The sequence below is a fragment of the Diplotaxodon limnothrissa genome, linkage group LG18, assembly GCF_057381915.1.
Source record: "Diplotaxodon limnothrissa isolate DT_005_m linkage group LG18, D_limnothrissa_male_GT1.1, whole genome shotgun sequence".
Lineage (NCBI taxonomy): Eukaryota > Metazoa > Chordata > Actinopteri > Cichliformes > Cichlidae > Diplotaxodon > Diplotaxodon limnothrissa.
The window spans coordinates 3946691-3968863 of record NC_140613.1 but is presented as its reverse complement, the minus strand read 5'-3'; the positions used below and the strand labels follow the sequence as shown (position 1 = coordinate 3968863).

Genomic DNA, 22173 nt, shown 5'->3' with positions numbered 1-22173 from the left:
AAAACCCTTTAAGCCCTAACCTGTTGCTGGTGACAGGTTTTTTTCAACCTACCGTAACTTTTGAGCTGTTCACACAATTGAAAAAATGGCAACAGTTTCTGAAAGCAGAGGCTCTGCGCTTTCTATTGAAATTAGGTTCATTATCCCAGGCACAGGGTGAACGCAACCCTGTGAAAACGAAGGTTGGTTGACAGAAAAGAGGGTCAGCAAGTATAACAGAAACTTTTTTCTTTCCTTTTCTTTTTTTTTGCTGGGGTGGGGTGGATTTCATTCATTCATGTTGAGGACTTCAGCAGGGATCCGTGCCATTTGTGGCCAAAGTCGAGGCCGGTGCCATGTACATCAGAAAAGCCGTGGAGCTGGTGGTGATGCCTCTCGCAGCCGGTCGCCACATCGTCCAGTGGCTTGGAGAACAGAGGCAGACCCAGATGATGCTGTCCCTCAACCACCAAGATTCAGACCAAAGAGAACCCCTGGTATTCAACCTCCTCTCAATGCTGCACAATCCCCAGGTGATATCTTCTCCAAATTTTTTGATGACGAAGTACTAAAATGCTTGTGTGAAAACACAAACAAGAATGCGGCAAAAAAAAAGGAAAAGGGCAAAACGTTTGCATGGAAGGAAATTACATCAGAAGAACTACAAAAGTACCTGGGCTTGTTACTTTACATGGAAGTCTGCAATTTTCCAAAAATGGTAGACATTTGGAGGAGTAACACAATTTTTCATGTTCCTTTTCCTGCCACTGTTATGTCCAAAGACCGATTTATGGCCATCAATTCTAACCTTCATATCAGTGATCCAGAAGAAGATGTGGCCTATGGCAAGAAAAAGGGCACAGAGGACTATGACACATTTCACCAGGTCAGACCTCTCCTTGAGATGTTGAGAAGTCGTTGCATGAGTAACTACCACCCAAAGCAGCACATTTCAGTTGAAGAGAGGATGGTTGCCAAGCCCACCAAGTGGGGGCTAAAAAATTTTGTTCTTGCTGATGTAAATGGCTACATCATAGACTTCAAGCTATACACAGGGAAATCAAAGTTGTCATCAGAGTAGGGCTGCCACGATTTGTCGACTAGTCACGATTACGTCGACTATCAAAATCGTCGACGACTGATTTAATAGTCGACGTGTCGTTTGAAGCTTTGTAAGATCGCAAAAGACGCAGAAGTAGCAGGATTTAAGAGTGTAATAACGGACTGAAACAGAAGATGGCAGCACTGCATGTACAAGGATGCCAGCTGCCGTTAAATCCCGAAGAAGAAGAAGCAGCTGTGTCCCAGAATTCATAGCGCGGCCCAGCTTAGTTTCCAACAATGGCGGTAGCTAGTTAGTTTTAATATTACTCTTATTATTCTTTCTGGGTCACAAAATAAACGTTTAACATATTTTCAGGCGAGAATGTAGCTGTGTAAACCTCAAATATCTGCTCAGTTTATCAAGACACCACATATTTTCAAAAGCGCTCCGACGTTTTCGGAGACGTCTGTTACCCACTAGCTCGATAGCTAGCCGGGGGCTAGGTCACTAGCGCCGTGAGAACACCGGACTCCCGGCAAATTGTTTTCAAACCCACCGCCGTCTTTCGCTACTCAAGTTAAATATATATGAGTCACTTAGATAAATTAAAAATGTTGTTGTTTGGCTTTTTTTTTTTTTTTTTTTTTAGTATTTTATTTGTTCCTGAGTAAATCGGTTTGGCTGAGATTAAAGTTATAGTTTTTACACAGCTGTATAAACGTCAAGCAGACAGCTGATTATCAGAAGTGTGAGATGCTGGAGAATATACTCCGGTGTCCTGTTATATTTTAGATAGCAAGGAGTTTATTAAACTTTACCGAAACAATCTGCAAATTTCATTAAAATTGAATAAACTATCATCTTGTCTTTATTTTTAGTTAGCACCTTAAAAGCTAATGATAGTTATATAAGAGCAGATGCTGCTGGTGCAATAAGCTGTAGTTTTACATCCAGTGGATGATGATCTGATTAGTCGACTAATCGCATAAATAATCGGTGACTAGTCGACTATCAAAATAATCATTTGTGGCAGCCCTACATCAGAGAAAGGACTCTCTTTTGATGTGGTTACATCACTAGTGGACAAAGACTCTCTGGGATCAGGTTATATTGTCTACTGTGATAACTTCTACACCAGCCCAGGCTTCTTCCAACACTTGAAAAAGCAGGGATTTGGGGCTTGTGGTACATACAGGGAGGGCAGACTGGGTGTTCCATCCTCTCAGGAAAATGCTCTCCATAAAAGATCACCAAGAGGCTCCATTCGGTGGATCAGGGATGGTGACCTTTTATTTGTAAAGTGGGTGGACAGTCGAGAAGTCGCCATCTGTACCACCGTCCACCCTGTGTACAGTGGGGACACAGTGTTACGCTGGCAGAAAAATGAAGATGGACATTTTGAGAGCGTTTCTGTCCCCAGACCGACAGCTGTGACCGAATACAATAAATACATGGGAGGAGTGGACACATCAGACCAGATGCTAGGAACAAATTCAGTCCTTTGCAAAACCAAAAGATTGAACATGATAGTTTTCCAGCATCTACTGGACATTGCAGTTACCAACAGTTTCATTCTTCACAAAGAGTTGTGCATCAGCAAGCAACAGAAACACAAGACACGGCAGGCCTTCCAGGAGGAGCTTGCTGCACACCTCGTAGGTGTTTGCTTGGATGGCAAGCCTGAGTTCCCAAGTCAAGGACACTTTCCTGTCCCTACGAGCACTAGAGATATGGGAAAGAGGCACAGGGCAACCTTGGGAAGGAAGCAGTGCACTGTCTGAAAGAGGAGCACTCCTTGGAAATGCCAGCAGTGCAATGTAGGCCTTTGCCTGCAGCTCGAAAGGAACTGCTTTTTGGAGTTCCACCAGAGGCCAAAAATGTCTGGACTTGCTTAGAAAAAAAATTAGAGACCCCTAGAAACAAACAAACGAAAGTTCACATATTTGTTGTCTGTTTTATAGTTCAAATTGCAAATTGCAAATCTTTTTTTTTCATGTACATTCTGAGTACCTTATTCAGTAAAAATCTGTAAAATTTCATGTTCCTGTTTTGTGTTTTCCTGTTATTATTCTGTTATTACACAGTTATAGCAAACAGTAAAGAAAAACAACTACCAGATGTTGAAGGAAGTAGTAGTCCTAAAAAAGGGACAAACCACATACTCGCAGCAGATTTTATGACACCTCCACAGCTAAAACAACAAAATAATTCCAGGCAGCCTGTTTAACATTATACAGTTTAAAGGATGCCTCCACGACACCCTCTAGGCAGTGAGTTTTGGACATATCCTACTTGGGAGGAGTACCTGGGGTAGACCCAGGACACTGTTGCTTAGGAACGCCAACAGTGGTCCCCTGAAAAAGTTGAGGTTTCTATCCAAATAAAAGCAGAAAGTGGAGTTCAAATAATTAGTTTATGTTGTTTCCATCCCTTAAAAATTAAAAATTGGGACTTATTATTGCCCACACATTAATTTTTTTTAAAAAAGGCTGTAAAAATTTCCACATTGTACTGTGGAAAAATATCAAAAAAGAAGTGCTACTCCTGCTTGATGCATTAAAACGTATAGCAACTTTGTACAATTTATTCTAAATAAATGAATAAATATTAGGGGTGGGACTCGATTAAAAAGATTAATCTAGTTAATTAGAGGCTTTGTAATTAAATAATCTTGATTAATCGCATTTGCTCGCACAAGAAAATTTTCCCCTAAGCTCAAATGTTGTGGTTTTTTTTGGTTTTTTGAATTTAAAAGGGTTTTAGTGGGTGACAGAATCAAATTATGGACATGGAGATGAATGCTGTAAATGTAAACTCTTAATTTCTGAGAGAAAAAAGTATTTAAACTGAATTTCAATTCAAAACAGAGAAACAAGAACTTAAACAGACTTAAAAATAAAGCCTTATTTTAAGTACTTTAAATACATTTTCAAAATCGTATCGTCTTTAAATAGTAATACAAACTTCAACATAAAGTGCAGTTTTTCTTCTTAATAAAAAAATAAAGCAGAAACATTAAAGGTTATTTAACCAGCTTCACCTTTAGACTCTGAGTAACCGTAGCCAAAATTATTTTGTACATTAGGCTAAAACAGTGTGATCATTGAACATTTTAGTGCAAAAATCAACAAACCTATTGGAGTCACAATACCTCTATGCTTAGTTGCTGTCTGTCTCTTTCAGCCAGTTACTTAGACAAACTACCCTGTTCACATTTTCAGAGCTCAAGTGAGCTCTCTTTTTTGTTACTATGTGACCTGCAAGTGGGGAACACTCTCACATGGGACTCTCACATGGCAAGGACATACAGCTGTATGTGTAGGTCCCTGTTCGACTCGACCACCAGTGCAGCGGTCAGTCTTTTTCATTGATGGTGTATTCTGCTCTGTACAAACTCAGGGCCCTGGTACTCAGGGCTTCCTCATCTGAATCAGAGTCCGAAGACAATGAAGAGAGGAGGAGGCTCTTTGTCTTTGCTGGCTCCTTTGTAGTGGCATCTTTACATTTTAAGACACTTTAAATCTTTAAAGGGTGGGTCAAGTACAGTAGCTATCTTGAGCCACTGATGGTTGAGTGTTGCTACACATTGGGGTATGTCCTTTGTGAAGGATCTTAAATTTCACCATGTAGTTTGATTCATCATCGGAGACCTCCATGGTGTGAGGCAGATGGCAGAAAGCAGGTAAAACCACTGGACATGAGACATGTCTCACCTCTAAGAAGTTCAGTCACAAACCTGTAGTAGACAGTTCAAGAAAGTAAATATTAATCTACACACTAATTGTCAACTATAGAGCTTTTTGAAGAAACAACAACAATAAATTGAAAATAGTTTTATTTACTTGCATGGCTTGAGGACAGTCAGCTTTTGGAGTTTTACTGGCTCAGATGGAGTTTGTCTGATTTGATTGTTTGTCTAAAGCAGCAAAAACAGCCTCTTGATTCTTTAGTAGACAAGAAACCATATCCCGCTTTGAATTCCACTGTGTGGAAATATCCTGTATGAGTGGCTCTTTTTGTTGCCCCAGTCGTGTTTGCTCCTGGTGTAGTTCCATCGTATTAGCAGGACTGTGTGTAATGCATCTAATTTTGCTTGCTTTTTCAGTGTCATAAAGCTGTTGAATTTACCTGAATAGTCTTTCAGGTGGAAAGTTGGATCAACTGATGCTAAATGTTGTCCAATGTTGACTTACTAATGTCGGTCCTGAAGCCAGTCATTTCATCAAGTTTGGGCTGCTGGCACCTTTTGTTGGAGCTAACAGCTCCCACAGTTTCTGTGCTCGCTGCAACATGTTTTGCATTTAGATGGTACTGTAAGCTTGAAGTGATTTGGTGGTATGCAAACTCCTTTGTGCACAGTTTGCACAAAACCAGACTTTTATCAAGGCTTTACTTAGTAGTCTTTTGGAAATGAAGTTTGCCTGCGATCAGTCCTAGCAGCATGCTTTCTTCTGAGTCTTCCATTTTTGTAGCTGTTTGCATCAGTGTAATCGTATACCAGGAAATCATGACATGGACAAAACTTGCGATTTTCTTGGAACGCAAAGTGCGATTAAATGCTTTAATTTTTAACGCGTTTCTTTTTTTCAAATTAATTAATTGCAATTAAAGCATTAAATTCACCCCTAAGTAATATAAAAAGTAATAAGTAGAAGAGGAAAAATCTAAAATGTGTCCGAGAAATACATAGGTATATACTGATTTAAAAAACTATATTACTGCAGAGTGGAGGATTACAGCTAAGGGCTTTCGTGAGGATGTAATAAATAGATTTTACTCTTTAGAACTTTTTCCACCTGGATAACTGAACTTCCGATGGCAAATTACATGATATTTTCTCAAATATGTGTGTGTTTTCTATCATTTTTGTCTATGCAGACCTCCCACTACAACATGACTGTAAGGAGGAAGAAGTACTCATAGACCAGCAGGTCTGTAACCAGGAGAGGAGCTCCAGTCTGGACCAGGACTCAGAGCCCCCACAGATTAAAGATGAAAAGGAGGAGCTATGCATCAGTCAGGAGGGAGAGCAGCTTGCAGTGAAGCAGGAGGTTGATACTTTTACGGTCACTCCAGGAGCAAACACTGACCTGCTCCTTTCTTGCAAGTCTTCTGAAACTGAAAGCCAAAAACAGGAAGAAAGCAAGCATGTGCTCTCAGGATTGATTATACATTTTGAGCTGAAGAACACATCACAACAGACAAATAGAAGTCAGAGTAACACAGTAGACACCTCTCTCGAATCAGAGAGTCAGGGTAAAACTGATACAAACAAAAAGCCTATAAAATGTGACACTTGTGGAAAAAGATTTCGGTTTGACTGCCACTTAGCAAAACACGCTCGAGTTCACACGGGTGAGAAACCTTATACTTGTAGCAGTTGTGGAAAAAGGTTCACTCAGATGGTAAACTTGAAAATTCACATGAGACTCCATACAGGTGAGAAGCCATATACTTGTAACACCTGTGGGAAAAAGTTTACTTTCTTATCACCTTTCAAAATTCATGTTAAACATCATGCAGGTGACAGGCCATTTCCTTGTAGCGTCTGTGGAAAAAGATTTGTTATAAAGGCGGGACTGGAAAGTCACATGAAAAGTCACACAGGTGAGAAGGCGTATCCATGTAGCACCTGTGGGAAAAGATTCTCACTGAAGTCAGGATTGGACAGTCACATGACAATCCACACAGGTGAGAAGCCTTTTTCCTGTAGCACCTGTGGGAGAAGATTCAGAAAAAAATCAATATTGGAAGGCCATTTAAGAACGCACACCGGTGAGAAACCTTTCCCCTGTACCTACTGTGGGAATGTATTCAGCCGGAGGGTAAACTTGAAAACACACATGAGAAAACATACAGGTGAGAAGCCGTATTCTTGTAGTGAGTGTGGGAAAAGATTTAGTAGCTTTTCAGGATTCAAAAATCATATGAGAATCCACTCAGGTGAAAAACCATATTCTTGCAGCACCTGTGGCAAAAGATTCACTCAGCGATCAGGACTGGAAACACACATGAGAATTCACACGGGTGAGAGGCCACATACTTGTGGAACTTGTGGCAAAAACTTCAGTGATTCATCAGCAATCAGAAAACATGTGAGAGTCCACATAGGTGAGAAACCACATACTTGTGGTGCCTGTGGAAAAAGTTTCAGTGATGAGTTGAAATTCAAAAGTCATCTCAAAGTTCACACAGGAGAGAACTTACGTTTCTGTAGTGTCTGTGGAAGAGGATTCACTCAGGTGAATCACTTGACAAGACATATGAGAACTCACACAGGTGAGAAGCCATATTCTTGTAGCACCTGTGGGAAAGGATTTGGTGACTTATCAGGGTTGAAAAGACACATGAGAATCCATACAGGTGAAAGACCATATTCCTGTAGCACCTGTGGGAAGACTTTTAGTGACTTAACAGGATTCAAAACTCACACAAGACTTCACACGGGTGAAAAGCCATATTCCTGTAGTGTGTGTGAGAAAAGTTTTATTCAGATGATACACTTAAAAAATCATATGAGAAGGCATACAGGTGAAAGGCCACACTCTTGTAGCATCTGTGACAAAAGATTCAGTTATGCCACAAACCTGAAAAATCACATGAAAAGTCACACTAGTTAAGTGTCCCACTCACTTAAAAAGCTGATCTCATATGCATTTTATTTCCATAACATTAACGAACTGTACCGATCATGTATTCAATTTGCTGTCCTATTCTTATGATGAATGGCAGCAGTGTCTACCTGTCCTGTATCACTACACTTGCTGTTTTTCGGATAATCAATAATTATCTTGTGGGGCATAAGTTTGACACCCCTGATGTAGCGGAAACCCTGATTTTATATTTGTCTGAATTTATTTTTGTTGTTTTGTTTTAGGCTGTAGACATGACAAACATAAGTTGTAGATGTAGGTTGTGTTTTAAGAAATACCTTTCTTATAGAAAATCAAGGATAGATGAACTTCATGCTTTTTATGGAAAACTTTTAATTCAGTTGTTCAGAGTTTAGCAAGAAAGTGCCACACATAGGACAGAAATACGTCATTATGGACTTGACGAGCTATTCATATTAATGAAAATTAACCTTCAGTGTGTGTTGAATGGTTATGAGTTTTATGCAGTTCAAGTAAAGTTTTAAAAGTAATCCTTATATCTTTTTCTGAGTAGTAATATCTAAAATATAAAGGAAACATAAATTCTGCCTTATTTCACACATTTTTCTTGGTTACTGATATTTTTTATATAAATGTAGAAGCAGATTTTTTTTTCTTTTTTGTACTATTTGAATAAACATGTCCTCGTCTGTGTTATAGTTCTTGTTTAGCAGCAGGTTCACAGTTCAAACTGCATGAAAATTTTATCAATTTTGGTGATCATGTCAACAATTAATTGTATTGAATTTGATGTGAACTCAGTAACATAGGGTTTGACCTGCTTGATATGAAATATATTTACTCTATTGGTTTAATGTGCAGTCTAATGAGAGGGATGCATCGAAGTAACCAACTGAAATGATTAGAAGCAAACCTTTTGTGCAAATGTGGATTTAATATTTTTTTCAACAAGATGGGAAAAGTGTTTTTACCATAGATCAAATTTTATAATGGTATTTTGGTTACAGGAAAGTTGTTACACTGCAGGAGCTTTGCATGAGTCACGGTCGGAATGAACCTGATATACTGTATACTGCACCTTGGTGCAGCCCCACAGTTCATCCTCCATCTGAAACGAGGAATTTTACTGTTTTGTCAAACTTCGCACATCTGTTGCAAAACAAAATAAACCATTAAAACCATCTTCTCGCTTCTCAAAAGTAATTCCTGGCATAAAAACAATACACACAGCTATTATATGCTGTGCGTATCGTTTCATTAGGGATTTTCACAGCAGATCATCTGCTTACATCTGATTCATCTTGTGTTACACCAATCCACTGCATGTCCTCCTTCACCACATCTGTGAACGTCCTCTGTTCTCTTCCTCTTTTCCTCCTCCTTTAAAGTTCTAGTCATTAACTTTCCTTTCCCTCTGCCCTAGCCCTCCTCTGCACGTGCCCAAACCATCTCAATGTTGCCTCTCTAACCTTGCCTCCAAAATGCTTGAGCTGAACTGTCCATCAGATGTATGAATCTTGTCCATCTTGGCAACTCTCAATGAAAATCTGAGCACCTTGAGCTCTGCTTTCTCCAGTTTGACCTTCTGTCTTTTAGTTAGTGTCACATTTCCCAAACCATAAATCAAAGCAGGTCTCGCTTCCAATTCAATTCAATTCAATTTTATTTATATAGCGCCAAATCACAACATAAGTCGCCTCAAGGCGCTTCCATCTTTTAAACCTTCCCTTTCAACTCTTGCAGCTATCCTTCTGTCACAAATCACCCTAACACTCATCTCCACCCACTCCACCCTGCCTGCACTCTGTATATTTGACACACGATCATGTGACATGACCGTCAAGTAAATTTTAAAATTAGACCGAGATAATCCGAGTAAATACAAAATGCAATTTTAAACGCCCATTTTATTTATTAAGGAAAAAATCTATCCAAACCTACCTGCCCCTGTGTGAAAAAGTAATTATCACTGCCCTCTCTCCTCCATACCTCCACAGTTATGTCATCTGGACCAACTGCTTTTCCACTCATTATCCTTCATAGCTGCTGTAACCTGCCCCTTACCAATCTCCTGCACTTCCTCATGCACTGTCTCTCTGCCATCTGTCCTCCTCTCTTTTTTATTTTCCAGCCATCCATTTAATTTCTTCCGTTCATGCAGGGCCAGGTCACGGGGGCAGCAGCCTAAGCAGACAAGGCCTCCTCCCGGTGAACCTAATAAAAGTACTCCTCTCAGGAGCATTTGAAATGCCCTCATTAGTGCATTTCCAGCTCTATCCTTAATCACCCTAACCTACTGCACTTCCCTTCTAGTTTAATCTCGCTTTAAACTTCAGATCCTGTCAGACACTCTTTTCAACTCTATAACACTATTCACGTTTGCAGAGGAGGGATAGTGAATATACACAGCAGTAACATTAAGATGTTTCATAGAACATAAAGCTCCTGTCCTTCAACAGCTTCACTGGCTTCCTGTAAAAGATCATGTTAATTTTAAAAGTCTCTCCATAATCTCATACGTCCATAACTCTCTGATCTTTTGAACATCACTACTCCTTTCCTGCTCTGTTACTCTGATTATATCATCTGCTCACACTAACTATCACTCTCAAACCACCACAGGCAAAGTGTTTCAGGATATTTGTGACCTGGAAAATCTCTACCGTCTTTTACATGATCCCTGAATGCAGCATCAGTGTTTCACGTTATGTCTCCTGTGAATAAACTCACACAAAGTGATATTACAGACACTAAAATCTCTCTTTACTGATGTTGCTGAAGCTGCAGAAGTTTTACTTAGTTATTATTCTGAAGCTGTATCATCTAACATTGTAGAATTGGTTTCTTCAGCTTCAGCACAGACTGTTTAAAAAACATCAAGACTATTAAGAAGAACAAGCAGCAGCGAAACAGAACCAGCAAATGTGTAAAGAGCACACAATTTAACTTGGTTCAAACATTAAACAGAGAGCCTTAACGAAAACGTTTCATCATGGGCGTAGAGAGCTGTCACATAGAAAAAGTGGGCAAAGGGAGACATCTAGTGGACAAATTCAGACATGACGACTACAAACTAAACTACAGAGGGATAACAAACAGCTGAAAATACTTCCTTAAACTCACAGAATAATTAAGTTAATCCATTTATATGCATGTTTAAGGTGGATACCAATTAAAATGATGCAGCATTTATGCATTTTATGTCTTGCAACAGTAGCAGCGTTTACATGAAGTCAACAGGTGAACACTCTTCTTCCTCCCTTTATCTCTCCTCACATGCTGCTGTACACCAGCCCTTTTTTGTTATACCTTGTAGATGGTTTTCTATTTAATTAAACTGCTGAAATTAACTAGATTTATTTAATGAGTTATTTAATTTAATTTTCTTTTCTGAAATTATTCTTGGTTGATTTTATTATTTAATTTTTGGGAGAAAAAAATCAACTGGCAGTAATTTACTTATGTTTCAAACAATGAATACGTAGAAGGACACTAGGACCCGGGGACCGTTTGGCTGTGAAAGAACAGGGATTGATTTAAAAACGTGTCAGCAGACCTGTGGAGTTCTTCGTTTCCAATCAAGGCAAACATGTCAGTGGGGGGATAAAATTAGCCCTGAGATGTCTGAAGGTGGCACTGTGAAGAAGCTAAGAAGAAGCTGAGGTCGAGGCTGCTCATGTAATTAACATTCCAAAATAGTTGATTTCAAGAAAAATTAACATAGCGTTATTTTTGCATTGCTTTTTACTCCTTATTTGTTCTCACTCCTCCTTCCATCATCCTTGATCCTGCACCCAGGATTTTCAGTTTTTGCACTCTGAGTTAATTCAGTCAGGGTTGGTTTATTATTATTTCGATTGGTTTGGTCTTTGGTTTACTACTGTAGTTCCCTGTTTCCCTTGTACAGTGTTTAGTTTGTTGTGAAAATTTTGTGTTATTGGTTCCTTTGTCTTTGTTCTTAGCTCAACTATGTACTTGTACTATTGAGCCTCTCAGTTCTAGAGTCTGTTTCCTTTTCATGAGGTTTTTACTTTGATTTCTATGTATTAAAACCCTTCAGGTGTTGATATATGTTAGCTTCAATTAATGTCTGCATTCCTGATATCAGCTTCAGGTTATTCATAAATAAAAATAAAATAAAAATTCAAAAACCATAATATACAAATAGTTATTTTTGAAATTGGGCCCAAAAGCTAATCACAGATTATAAATACAACCCCGAACATCAGATATAAACCAAATGCATATATATTTACCAACATATACTATAATACTAAGATAAACCAGTAAAATGTCCTCAGATTAATATAATATCCTAACATGCAAATAATACTAAGCTAGACAGTATGTAGGTATGAAAACAATGGTCTGAATCTCATGTAGAGTGCTAGTGCAAGCTTTGAAGGATTGTTAACCACATAGGGTTTCAAACACAATTTAATAACAACTGTTTAAAGACTGTTTGAAAACAGAGAAAGATGTTAATATTTTTATAGTGGTTTGAGACTTGTTCTAAATTTTTAGACCTCTATAGGTCCCACTAATACTTTGCATTACTCTCCGCTCAGAAGTTCCTTCAGTGTTTCCCCTTGTTTTCCTGTGTAGTTTATTCACATTTACTGTTTATTTCCGAGTTTCAGTTATGGTAGTTCCTTCTTTTGTGTTGTTTTACTTTCCTTTCTGCCTCATTATTTGGATCAAGGTGATCTGTGATGCGTGTGCCTCAGATATTTCTACTTCCTTTGACTCCATTCTCTCTCTGTGTATTCATAGCCTCAGTTTCCCTCCATTTCCTGTTGTGCTGTACAGCTTGTTCTGCCTGATTGGCTGTCTGTGTTTCCTCTTTGTATTCTGAGTAACCTTTAGTGCTTCCAGTTCTCCTTGTGTTTAGTTTATATATTAGTTTATATATTACTCACATTTATGGACTTTTGATTTTAGTAAATGTATCACCCTAAATAAATGTGTCTTTTGGTTTTGTTTGTTAAACTCTGCACCTGGGTTCTCTCACTCCACACACTGTGACATGCTTACTAGAGAGGTGATTTTGTGTATTCCTTTCCTCCTATTTGTTTTCTATGTTTAGAGCAAAATTTCTAACATCTACCTCTTATCCAGTTCAGTCGTGAGTGGTTGTAGTAGGGGGTGAGGAGGAGCCTGGAGTCTATCCCAGAAGACCCAAAGCAAAAATTAATTAATCCGATCCAGATTGCTTGCAAAAGTTGGGACTTGAGTCCTTGTATTTTGTTATTCTTTGTTTATGTTAAGTTCATCTATTTTGCTTAAGCTCCTAAGTTGCTCAGCCTTTAGTTCTCTGTTCATTAGATCCACTCATGTCTTCTCCCGCTGTGTTTTAGTCTTCCTTGCCCTTCATGTGTTTCAAGTCTGCATGTCTTATGTTGTCAAGTTTGTGTTGTCATGTCTGTCTCATTATGTTTCCTGTTTTATTTTGAAGAGATCTTGTGTTTCTATGGTTACTGTGTTTAATTTTACTCTTCCCCTGTGGTGTCATTATGATTCATTTGTGTCAGCTGTTTCCTCTGGCGTCTCCACTTCCCCCGATCACCTCATGTTTGTATTTAAGTCCTCTGTCTCCCTTTGTTCATTGTTGCGTTGTCTGTGTTCCAGCCCTCATGTCATGTCAGGTTTCAGGACACTGTGCAGGTCATGTTGCTTGTTTGTGTATGAGTTCATAGTTCCTTCATGTTCCTGCACAAAGTCCTGTTCATAGTCTTCACAGTCTCTTTGTCATTGCCTTCCTAGCTTTCATAGTCTCAGTATTCAGCTTGCCCAGTTTAGCTTTGCCTCTGTGCTTTGCCCTTGTTTTGTTGACCTGATTATAAGCTGTAATAAAAGGCTCGCCTATTGTTCAAGTTAGTTTGGTTTCCTCGCCTGTGTCTGCACCTGGGTCCCCACTCACCAACACATGGTCTGCCACTGTAAACCGTGACAGTAAAAGCATTTTGATCATTTTAATGCTCTTCATCTGGATTTAGAGAGCCTATATACATGCAGGGCCCTCATGCAACAAGAAGCAGATGTTATTATTATTATTGTGGCCATAGTTCAGCTGTGGCTTTAAGGTCTGCTGTTGAAAACTGAAAAATACAACTAGCATTTACATGTGCATGCCACTTTGACAGTTGATTCTTTTCATGAGTGGTCAGACACTGTGTTGCTGTGAACTATGAGATGATATTATCTGTTTTCCTTTCATAAAGGTGGATTCACTGTATCCTCTGCTAAATGACATTATAAAGCAATCAGTGAAGCAGCTTTCTTAATACCTAGAGATGAGCTCTTATTACAGCTCCCACACAGATACTTGTCATGTCACTCAGTTAGGAACCTTCCTAAATGAAAGTGACTATTCAGCTACACCCCAGAGTTATGCAGATGGCCAGAAGGTCCACAAAATAGTAAATGAGACTTTGATTTTGACATAACAGACCTACAGGCAATGTAAAGCTTAGGTGACTGAAGGCGGTTGTCTGTTTATACTACAGAAAGAAAGAAATTCAGGCTAGAGTCCAATCAGATTTACTTATATAGTACTGAAAACACAGGAGCATCAGTAGGGTTTCTGTAGATACCAACACACAGAAGGGCCTGAGTCACCACACCCTGAGGGGCAATTAAAAGAGCTAAGGATGGACTGTACTGAATCATCAAAGAAAACATAACAGTGTTGTGCCAGAAGCAGTGGGAGAATGAAGGAGTGCCATTACTTCTCATTATAAATGACCGTTAAGATACAGAAAATCTGTTATGTGTAAAAACAAGCAGGAGGAGGGATGAGGTGAATTTGACCAGGTTCTCGCTGGCATTACAGGTTTCAGAAAGAAACCTCATGCATGCGGAACTGTCAGGGATGACATCACAGTCTATTCTTTAATCAACACTGAACTGGGATCACTGGAGAAGTGTAAATTCTGTATCCAGGTTTCTGCAAAAGACTATGTAATGACTTCGTTCTGGTTGAAATTGTAAGAATGACCAGAGGAGGGCAGCAGTGCGACTTCGATGCGCGTGATTTACCGGAAGACGAAACAGAACGGAAATGACGTGACTTTTATTACTCAACAATATATTTAGTTCGCTGTGTGAGAGTTTATCTGCTGCTGCTGAGGAAATCCTGCCAGCTTAACAAACGAAATATGAGGAGGAGGTCAGCCGTGAGCTCAGACTGCTGCAGAACAACCGGAAACCCGAGATAAAGTCACACAAAGCAGGTTTGTGAAACTGTGACGGTCTCATTGAACTGACACTCTGATCTGAGCGCAGCTTGTATGCTAACAGACTAAAATCAGGGAGCAGCTAATCACACAAGTGCTTCTGTCTTTTTAAAAGGTAAACGTTTAACACTAAACATCCAGAGAGACACAGCAGAAAGTGACTTTACTAAAACATCGCAGTGAAAACCTTCGTGCTTGCGGACTCCATGCGGTGTGTGTGCAGGCCGGTGTACCGCATTCACGGCCAAACAGTGAAACAGAAGCAGCATTCAGGACCCGTTAACAGAAAACCAGAATGTAAACGCAGGTGTTCCGGGTTAGCTGGTTTTTACCTGAACTAGATTGGTTTAGTTATTCCAGTCCGTGTTTCGGATTACATCCGTGGATTCATCAATTTCTGCGAGTATATCACGTGATTTAACTAGATTAAAGACCCCGCGAGGAGAGGGGGGCTCTTATGGTAGTTGGCAGTATGGCTGCAGAGGGATCACCAGTTTATTTCTTGATGACTAAAATCACTAGTTTTCTGAATGAAGTTCTCAATACCTTGAACTCGTTTATACTTTTTACAATAAATTAGAACAGCAGTGTCCGTGTTTATATATTCCCCTTGATGTTTGATTATTTAAGATGATCATTTGTTTTTCGCAGTAATCATCGATTATTTTAAGACAATCACCACTAAAACATCTCCATGATGGCATCTTAAGTGGCTGACATTCAGTTATTTTTTTGTAATTCTCTCTTTAAAGGGTACAGTTACATTTAAAGAAACACTGATCCGCTCAGAGCTGTAAACTGACTGCAGCACACGTTTCACACTGAACAGCTTGCTGGAAACAGATTATTCCAATGTGGTTCATTAATTAACATGATTTTTGGTCTGTTTCTATCATGAGACCTTCTGTGACTGCTGGACGCTGTGTAAACACAAGCGTCCAGCAGTCTAAGCTAGTGAAAAACACAGTTGCTAATTATATACAAAATAAAGTGATGTTTTGTTTTATTGAGCAGGAAGCCGCCTGTGTTAAACTGAGCAGGAGACCATCTGAATTAAGGAGTTGGCTAATTAGGCCCAGTCTTTTATCAACCAAGCTTTTGAACAGGATGTATTAAGTAAACTCGAGACTCCGTTGGGCTGCTTAGTGGTATCAGAAAGAGAATGTTAGCTTGTGGTCACAGAAACAGGTTTGAGTCTTGTCAGAGTTTTCATTATTTGATCTTTTTATTTTAACTTACAAATATTTTATTTTAAAGTTGGTTTCTTCAATGTAGAAGTCTGAGCACTCTTCACTGCACTGCACCGCATACGCTCCTTTACAAAACAACATGGTGCATGCGGTGCAGTGCAGCAGCCAAATGCATGGCACAGCATAGAAGAGCCACATTGACAAGACAAGACTTGGGTGTACATCAGCATCTAAAGGTCAAAGGTCGCTCTTTCGAGGATTCCATTGTTGCCATCCTTGAACAGAGGGGGTGGCTTACGACATCAACCGTCTGCACCTACAATACAGTTTTAAGATCACTTCAGGCACCTCAGGGCCCACTCACATCTTGCATCAGTTGATCTCAAAAGGCCATAATGGGGTGAGGGCAGATCTTACAATGGTTTTAAATGAAAATTCTGCTGATAATGACCTACGCCCTTTTTCACATAATCAATAGTGGGTCAAGTTCCTAAGGGACACCTCCCACTAGAGTTGAAATACCCGGGTTTCTTCACCATTAGGTTTTAGAACTAGAGAAGCTTGTCGGATAAAAGAAATGTAAACAAGTCTGGTCACTGTGAGGTAACGTTTAATGGTGTTAAATGTCACCTCTTTTAATTTGTTGGTCAGTAAGAACTTTCTGGGTAAAATAATTTTTTTTTTTGTTTGTTTCTGATTATTCTGTTGATGCTTTGTTGCTGATTAAAGACACAGTCGTGGGAGAGCCGGGATCAAAGGGTGGTGTGATGTAGTTTCCATCTGTGCTGCAAATACTAAATGTCTCACTGCACAATCTGGACTTGCATCGCAAACATTTGCATATTATTTTGGTATCACATGTTTGGTAAAAGGACAAATTCTGAATATGAAAGCAGGCAACCATCTGAATTAAAGAGTTGGCTAATTAGGCCTAGTCCTTTATCGAACAAGCTTTTGATTAAAAAAAAGTGTCATTGTTGATTTAAATGTAATTTTTATGGTTGAAAGTTTGTTTGGATGTAAGTAACCAGTGTAATAGTATCTGTTTGTGAAAAAGCAAAAGCTTCTGGGGAATTTTTGATATTCTGAAGTTGTTCCTTAATAGAAACAGTCAGTCTGCCCCAGGGCAGCTGTGGCTACAACTGTAGCTGCCTCCACCAGTGTGTGAATGTGAGAGTGACTGAATAGTGGAATTGTAAAGCGCTATATAAATGCAATCCATTATTATTATTATTATTAAATTTGCTGGAATGTATTTGCTCAGATCTGTTTTCCTGTCATCACATTAGTAACTTTTTCTTGTGTCACTTTGTTCATCAAGACATCCCACAGCAACATGAAGTCTAAGGACAAAGAAGTTTGTGATGATCAGCAGGTCTGTAACCAGGAGAGGAGCTCCAGTGTGGACCAGGAGAATCCTGATCTTCCACCGATTAAAGAGGAACAGGAGGAACTCTGCATCGCTCAGGCAGGAGAGCAGCTTGTAGTGAAACAGGAGGCCGATGGCATCATTTTCTGGACCGGGGAAGAGCGCCTCAGGCTGCTGGATGTCATCTGGAGTCCTGAAAGAAATTTATTACACAGATCAGGTGTGCAGCTGTGCTGTAGAGATCTCTCTCTCTCTCTCTCTCTCTCACACACACACACACACACACACACACACACACAGGAACTGTCATGGTGAAACACCACAAACCTGAAGAAAGCACCAACAAACTGTAAAGAGTGCAGATGAAAATTAGCCTGTATAGCTAAATTTGGCATATTCATTAATATGCACTCTCTTTTAAATAAAATGAATATAAACATGATAAGTATATGACCAAAACAAGTGAAAGTGATGCTTCAACAAATCCAAGTAAACAAACTGGGATGTCAGTCATTTGCAAGTATGACTGCTTGCGAAAAGAGCTCACAAAGGCACCAGGAGACAAAAATAAAATGCTACAGAATACTACCTCAGTAAAAACATAAATTTTCAACATCTCCTCTAAATGTCGGCATATTTGTGGAAATGAGCTTGTTCCAGTGGGTTTCTAGGCTCAGCCCAGAAGGACCTCTGTAATTTGAGACGGACTCTGAGTGAACTTACTTTTCTTCAAAGGATCCAGCTGAGGTGGTACAAAAAAAATCAGTTAAAGTGGCAGCTGTAGTATTAGAAAAGACATTGGCAATGATCCTACGCAAGCAGCTGTTGTCTACTCATATGGAAAAGGTCATTAAACAATTTGGAGTCCATCATTCTACAATGAGAAAGATTAGTCACAAGTGGAAAACATTCAAGGTAGCTGCCATTCTTTCCAGTTATTGATAGCCTAGCAAATACATCTCAATGGTCAATGAAATTGCAAGAAATTCAAGAGATACATCCCAGATTGTAAAGGCCTTCGTTGGCATGTTAAAGTTCATGACAGTACAATTAGTAAAAGACTAAAAAAAATTGGGGTTGTTTGGAAGAGTTGCCAGGAGAAAAGCTAATCTCGCCCCCAAAAAGAACATGGCAGCATGGCTTAGGTTTGCAGTGTTCAATCTGAATAAACCACAAGATGTCTAGAGCAATGTCCTTTGGACAGAATAGGGGAAAGAAGTGGAGGGGTTTGCTATAATACACAGCACCATATTTTACAAAAGCCCTCATACCACTTCTTTTGCACAGTAGTGGATGGGTGATGATTTGGACTTGTTTTCCAGCTACAGGACCATAACAAAGTATTGTACAGGGTGGGCCATTTATGTGGATACACCGTAATAACATGGGAATGGTTGGTGATATTAAAGTCCTGTTTGTGGCACATTAGTATATGTGAGGGGGCAAACTCCTCAAGATGGGTGGTGACCATGGTGGCCATTTAGAAGTCGGCCATCTTGGATACAACTTTTGTTTTTTCAATAGGAAGAGGGCCATGTGACACATCAAACTTATTGGTAATGTCACAAGAAAAACAATGGCCCACCCTGTAGAGTCAAATTTGAAACGGTCTAATTAATAAAATTTGGAGGAGAATGAATCATATAACAGGACAATGATCCCAATCACACCACCAAATCTACAACAGAATGGCTGAAAAGAAAACGGTCACAGTGTTGCAATGGCCCAGACCCAATGTTATTAAAATGTTGTGGTAGGACCTTGAGGGAGCGCATACAAGCAAAGCCTGTAAGTCTCAGTGAACTGCTGTAAAGACGAGTGGGCCAATGATATGAAAGACTGAGGCCTTTATAGAGAATCCTGATTTAGATCTTTAATATGGCATTTTACTTTTCCCATTAACTGTGCTCCTAGTACTGCGATTACTGTTTCGTCTTTGAATTTATCTAGCCAAGACACTCTGGCCCCAGAGTATTTATACACTTGAAAACTAGACTAGATAATGTAGGTATGCTAATGTCGCTATACAGTGTCAAACTAAGTTAAAACATTCAGATTAGCCATAACTACTATGACATTTTCTTTACATGCTTATCAAATTTGAGATGTGAGTCTAAAATTGTCAGCGGACAAAGTGTTTAGTGTCTGAAACCAGCAAAGATTAACTAGTTTTCCTTGTGAAAAGGGGGCAATGAAAGGCTGCTGAGTAATTTTTAATGAACATTTAATTAATTCTGCATTTTATCCTGTTGTAGAAAACTTTATGAAACAAATATTTTGTAAAGCTTCTGTTTTGGAATAATTGTAAAATTTTGAATGTTCTGCAATCTGCAAAAACACACATCTTTAACCTCCAGTCCAGAAAATGCCAAAGAAGCTATAGAGGTGGTCACACGTAAAGATGATCAGTTAATAAAGTTTACTTTTTATTATCTGAGACTGTATCTGCTTAATTTAAGACCTGCTAACAACATTTTATTTTAATTTAATATGTAATTCTGGGTTTTTTTGTACCATGACTGCAACTGCTCCGAATCCAGACATCCAGAACCAAAGATGTGTTTTCATATTTGTCCCTTCAGACCTCCCACAACAACACGACTGTAAGGAAGAAGAGGGTCTGCATGACCATCAGGTGTGTAACCAGGAGAGGTATTCCAGCCTGGGCCAGGAGCACCCAGAGCCGCAACACATTAAAGAGGAACCGGAGGAATTGTGCATCAGTCAGGAGGGAGAGCAGTTTGCACTGAAGCAGGAGAGTGATACCTTTATGGTGACTCAGACTTATGAGCAGTGTAGGCCAGAACCAAAGCGTGAGCAGTTTCTCTCTCATAACTTACCTGAACCACAGAGGCGAGATGTGGAAGAAGGCAGGCATGTGGATTTGGGATCAACTAGAAGAGCAGAGCCGATAAAGAGGAAACCTCGCGGTGAGGGAGCAGATGAGTCTCCCGGCTCAGAGGGCCAGTATACAACAAACACATTCAAAAAGTGTTTAAAATGTGAAACTTGTGGAAAAGTCTTTCATTTTAAATCTGGACTAAATGAACACCAGAGAGTTCACACAGGTGAGAAGCCTTATTGTTGTAGTGTCTGTGGAAACAAATTTAGTTTCTCATCTGCATTCAAAGTTCACATGAGAATTCACACTGGTGAGAAACCGTATTCTTGCAGTACTTGTGGGAAATGTTTTAGAGATTTAAAATCGTTCAAAACTCACACTAGAATTCACACAGGTGAAAAGCCATATTCTTGTAGCATCTGTGGAAAAACATTCAGGGACTTATCAGGATTCCGAAAACACACACGAATTCACACAGGTGAGAAGCCATATGTTTGCACCATATGTGAGAGAAGCTTCAGTCAAATGATACACTTGAAAACTCACATGAAAATTCACACAGGTGAGAAGCCATTATCGTCTGGCCCCCGTGGCAAAAGATATAGATACTCATTTGGATTGAAAGCACAGATGAGAATTCACACGGGCGAGAAGTCACATTTTTGTAGCACATGTGGGAAAACATTCAAGCAGAAAACGCAGTTAAAAAGACACATGAGAAATCATACTGGTTGAAAATGTCATCCTTTAGATTTTTAGCACTGTGTTCATAGCACAGCCTGCACCGGTGAGACGCCAAATCAGTGCAACACCTGTGAGGAAAAAATGATCTCATATATTCTAATACTGGCTTACTCTTTTAGGAATTGTAGGGGAAGCCTTTTGTTTGTTTGTTTTTAAATCTAGAAATGATATTTTTAGCCTGTAGAGATAATACACAAAAATTAATTGTAGAATTATGTCCTTAAAGTTGATTCACTAAATAGCTTTGTTGTTTTAAAAAGGAAAAAAAGCTTAAACAAATGTTCATTTTTGTTTAGTTTTGTTTTTCATAGTAAAGATTTGATTCTTTGAGGGTTTTTTCCAGTTTTTCTTCTGTATTGTATCATTTTTATTTATTTATTTTTTTAAATGGCTAACCTGTATTTCATTACAAATGGCTTGACGGCAGGAGGTGTGTATAATGTCTCTGGGCTGGTAAATAAATATGTACGCTTATGGAAGTTGTAGTGCAGTATTGACAAGCAACATGATTTGTAACATGGCACCTGATTGTCAAATGAAATTTCGGTCCTTCACATGGTTTGACAAAAACATGACTCTTAAAGTTAATATGAGTTTATTAAAAATCCAGACATTCTAAGCAAAGCATGGTGCGGTTGGTGAATGGACTCGATCATTTACTCCAGCTGAGGATGGAGGGCAACTAAGAAACGTCAAACGGCTTACAACAACATAGGAGTCCATCTGTTATAATGTGTATATCTACGCTTATGCGCAGTAAGTAAATTATGCGTACTTATTGATGCTGTAAACTAAAAAGCTGCCCGGCTAAGCAACAGATCAAGGAAAAGCTCCACTAGCAAGAGACGGACGAGACTTTCAGGTCACTGAATGTGTTGTGGTGTTTATTGTGTTCTTAGCGATGTGCTTAGTATGTTATTTATCTTTAAAGTTTAAATAAAGATTTCATGAAACACTTCTGGTGACGAGACATTTGCGTAGTGTAGCTGCAGGTTTACAGTTAAACTGCATGAAAGTGTAATGGTAAAAGATGTTTAATATGTTTATATGGTTTGTCATTGCTTTTGGTCTTCAAATAAGCACTTTTGTCATATTTAGCCTGATGATTAGCATATGATATGACCAGTTGTCTTATATTAAATAACTTTCCTCTGC

General features: G+C 39.2%; 2 protein-coding genes across 2 annotated transcripts in view; both read left to right on the top strand.

The window, feature by feature from the left end:
* The window catches only part of LOC146612854 (uncharacterized), a 51747-nt gene extending 43845 nt beyond the window's left edge, over positions 1–7902 (top strand). The window contains exon 3 of the mRNA XM_085378337.1: positions 5903–7902. Within this exon, the coding sequence (XP_085234463.1) occupies positions 5903–7644 (1742 nt within the window). The 3' untranslated portion in view covers positions 7645–7902. The remainder of the gene's footprint in view (positions 1–5902) is intronic.
* Positions 7903–14733: 6831 nt separating this feature from the next.
* Positions 14734–21910, top strand: LOC146612853 (uncharacterized). The gene is made up of 3 exons (XM_085378391.1): positions 14734–14870; positions 17385–17652; positions 20015–21910. Exons 2-3 carry the CDS (start codon positions 17400–17402, stop codon positions 21007–21009), a joined length of 1248 nt encoding a protein of 415 aa, XP_085234517.1. The 5' UTR covers positions 14734–14870; positions 17385–17399; the 3' UTR covers positions 21010–21910.
* Positions 21911–22173: the final 263 nt, after the last annotated feature.

Bases quoted from the DNA above. Each gene is read 5' to 3' on its own strand.
- LOC146612853 (XM_085378391.1), top strand. From the start codon at position 17,400: ATGAAGTCTAAGGACAAAGAAGTTTGTGATGATCAGCAGGTCTGTAAC. The intron at 17,653-20,014 runs GTGTGCAGCTGT...TTGTCCCTTCAG, and splicing joins AAATTTATTACACAGATCAG to ACCTCCCACAACAACACGAC.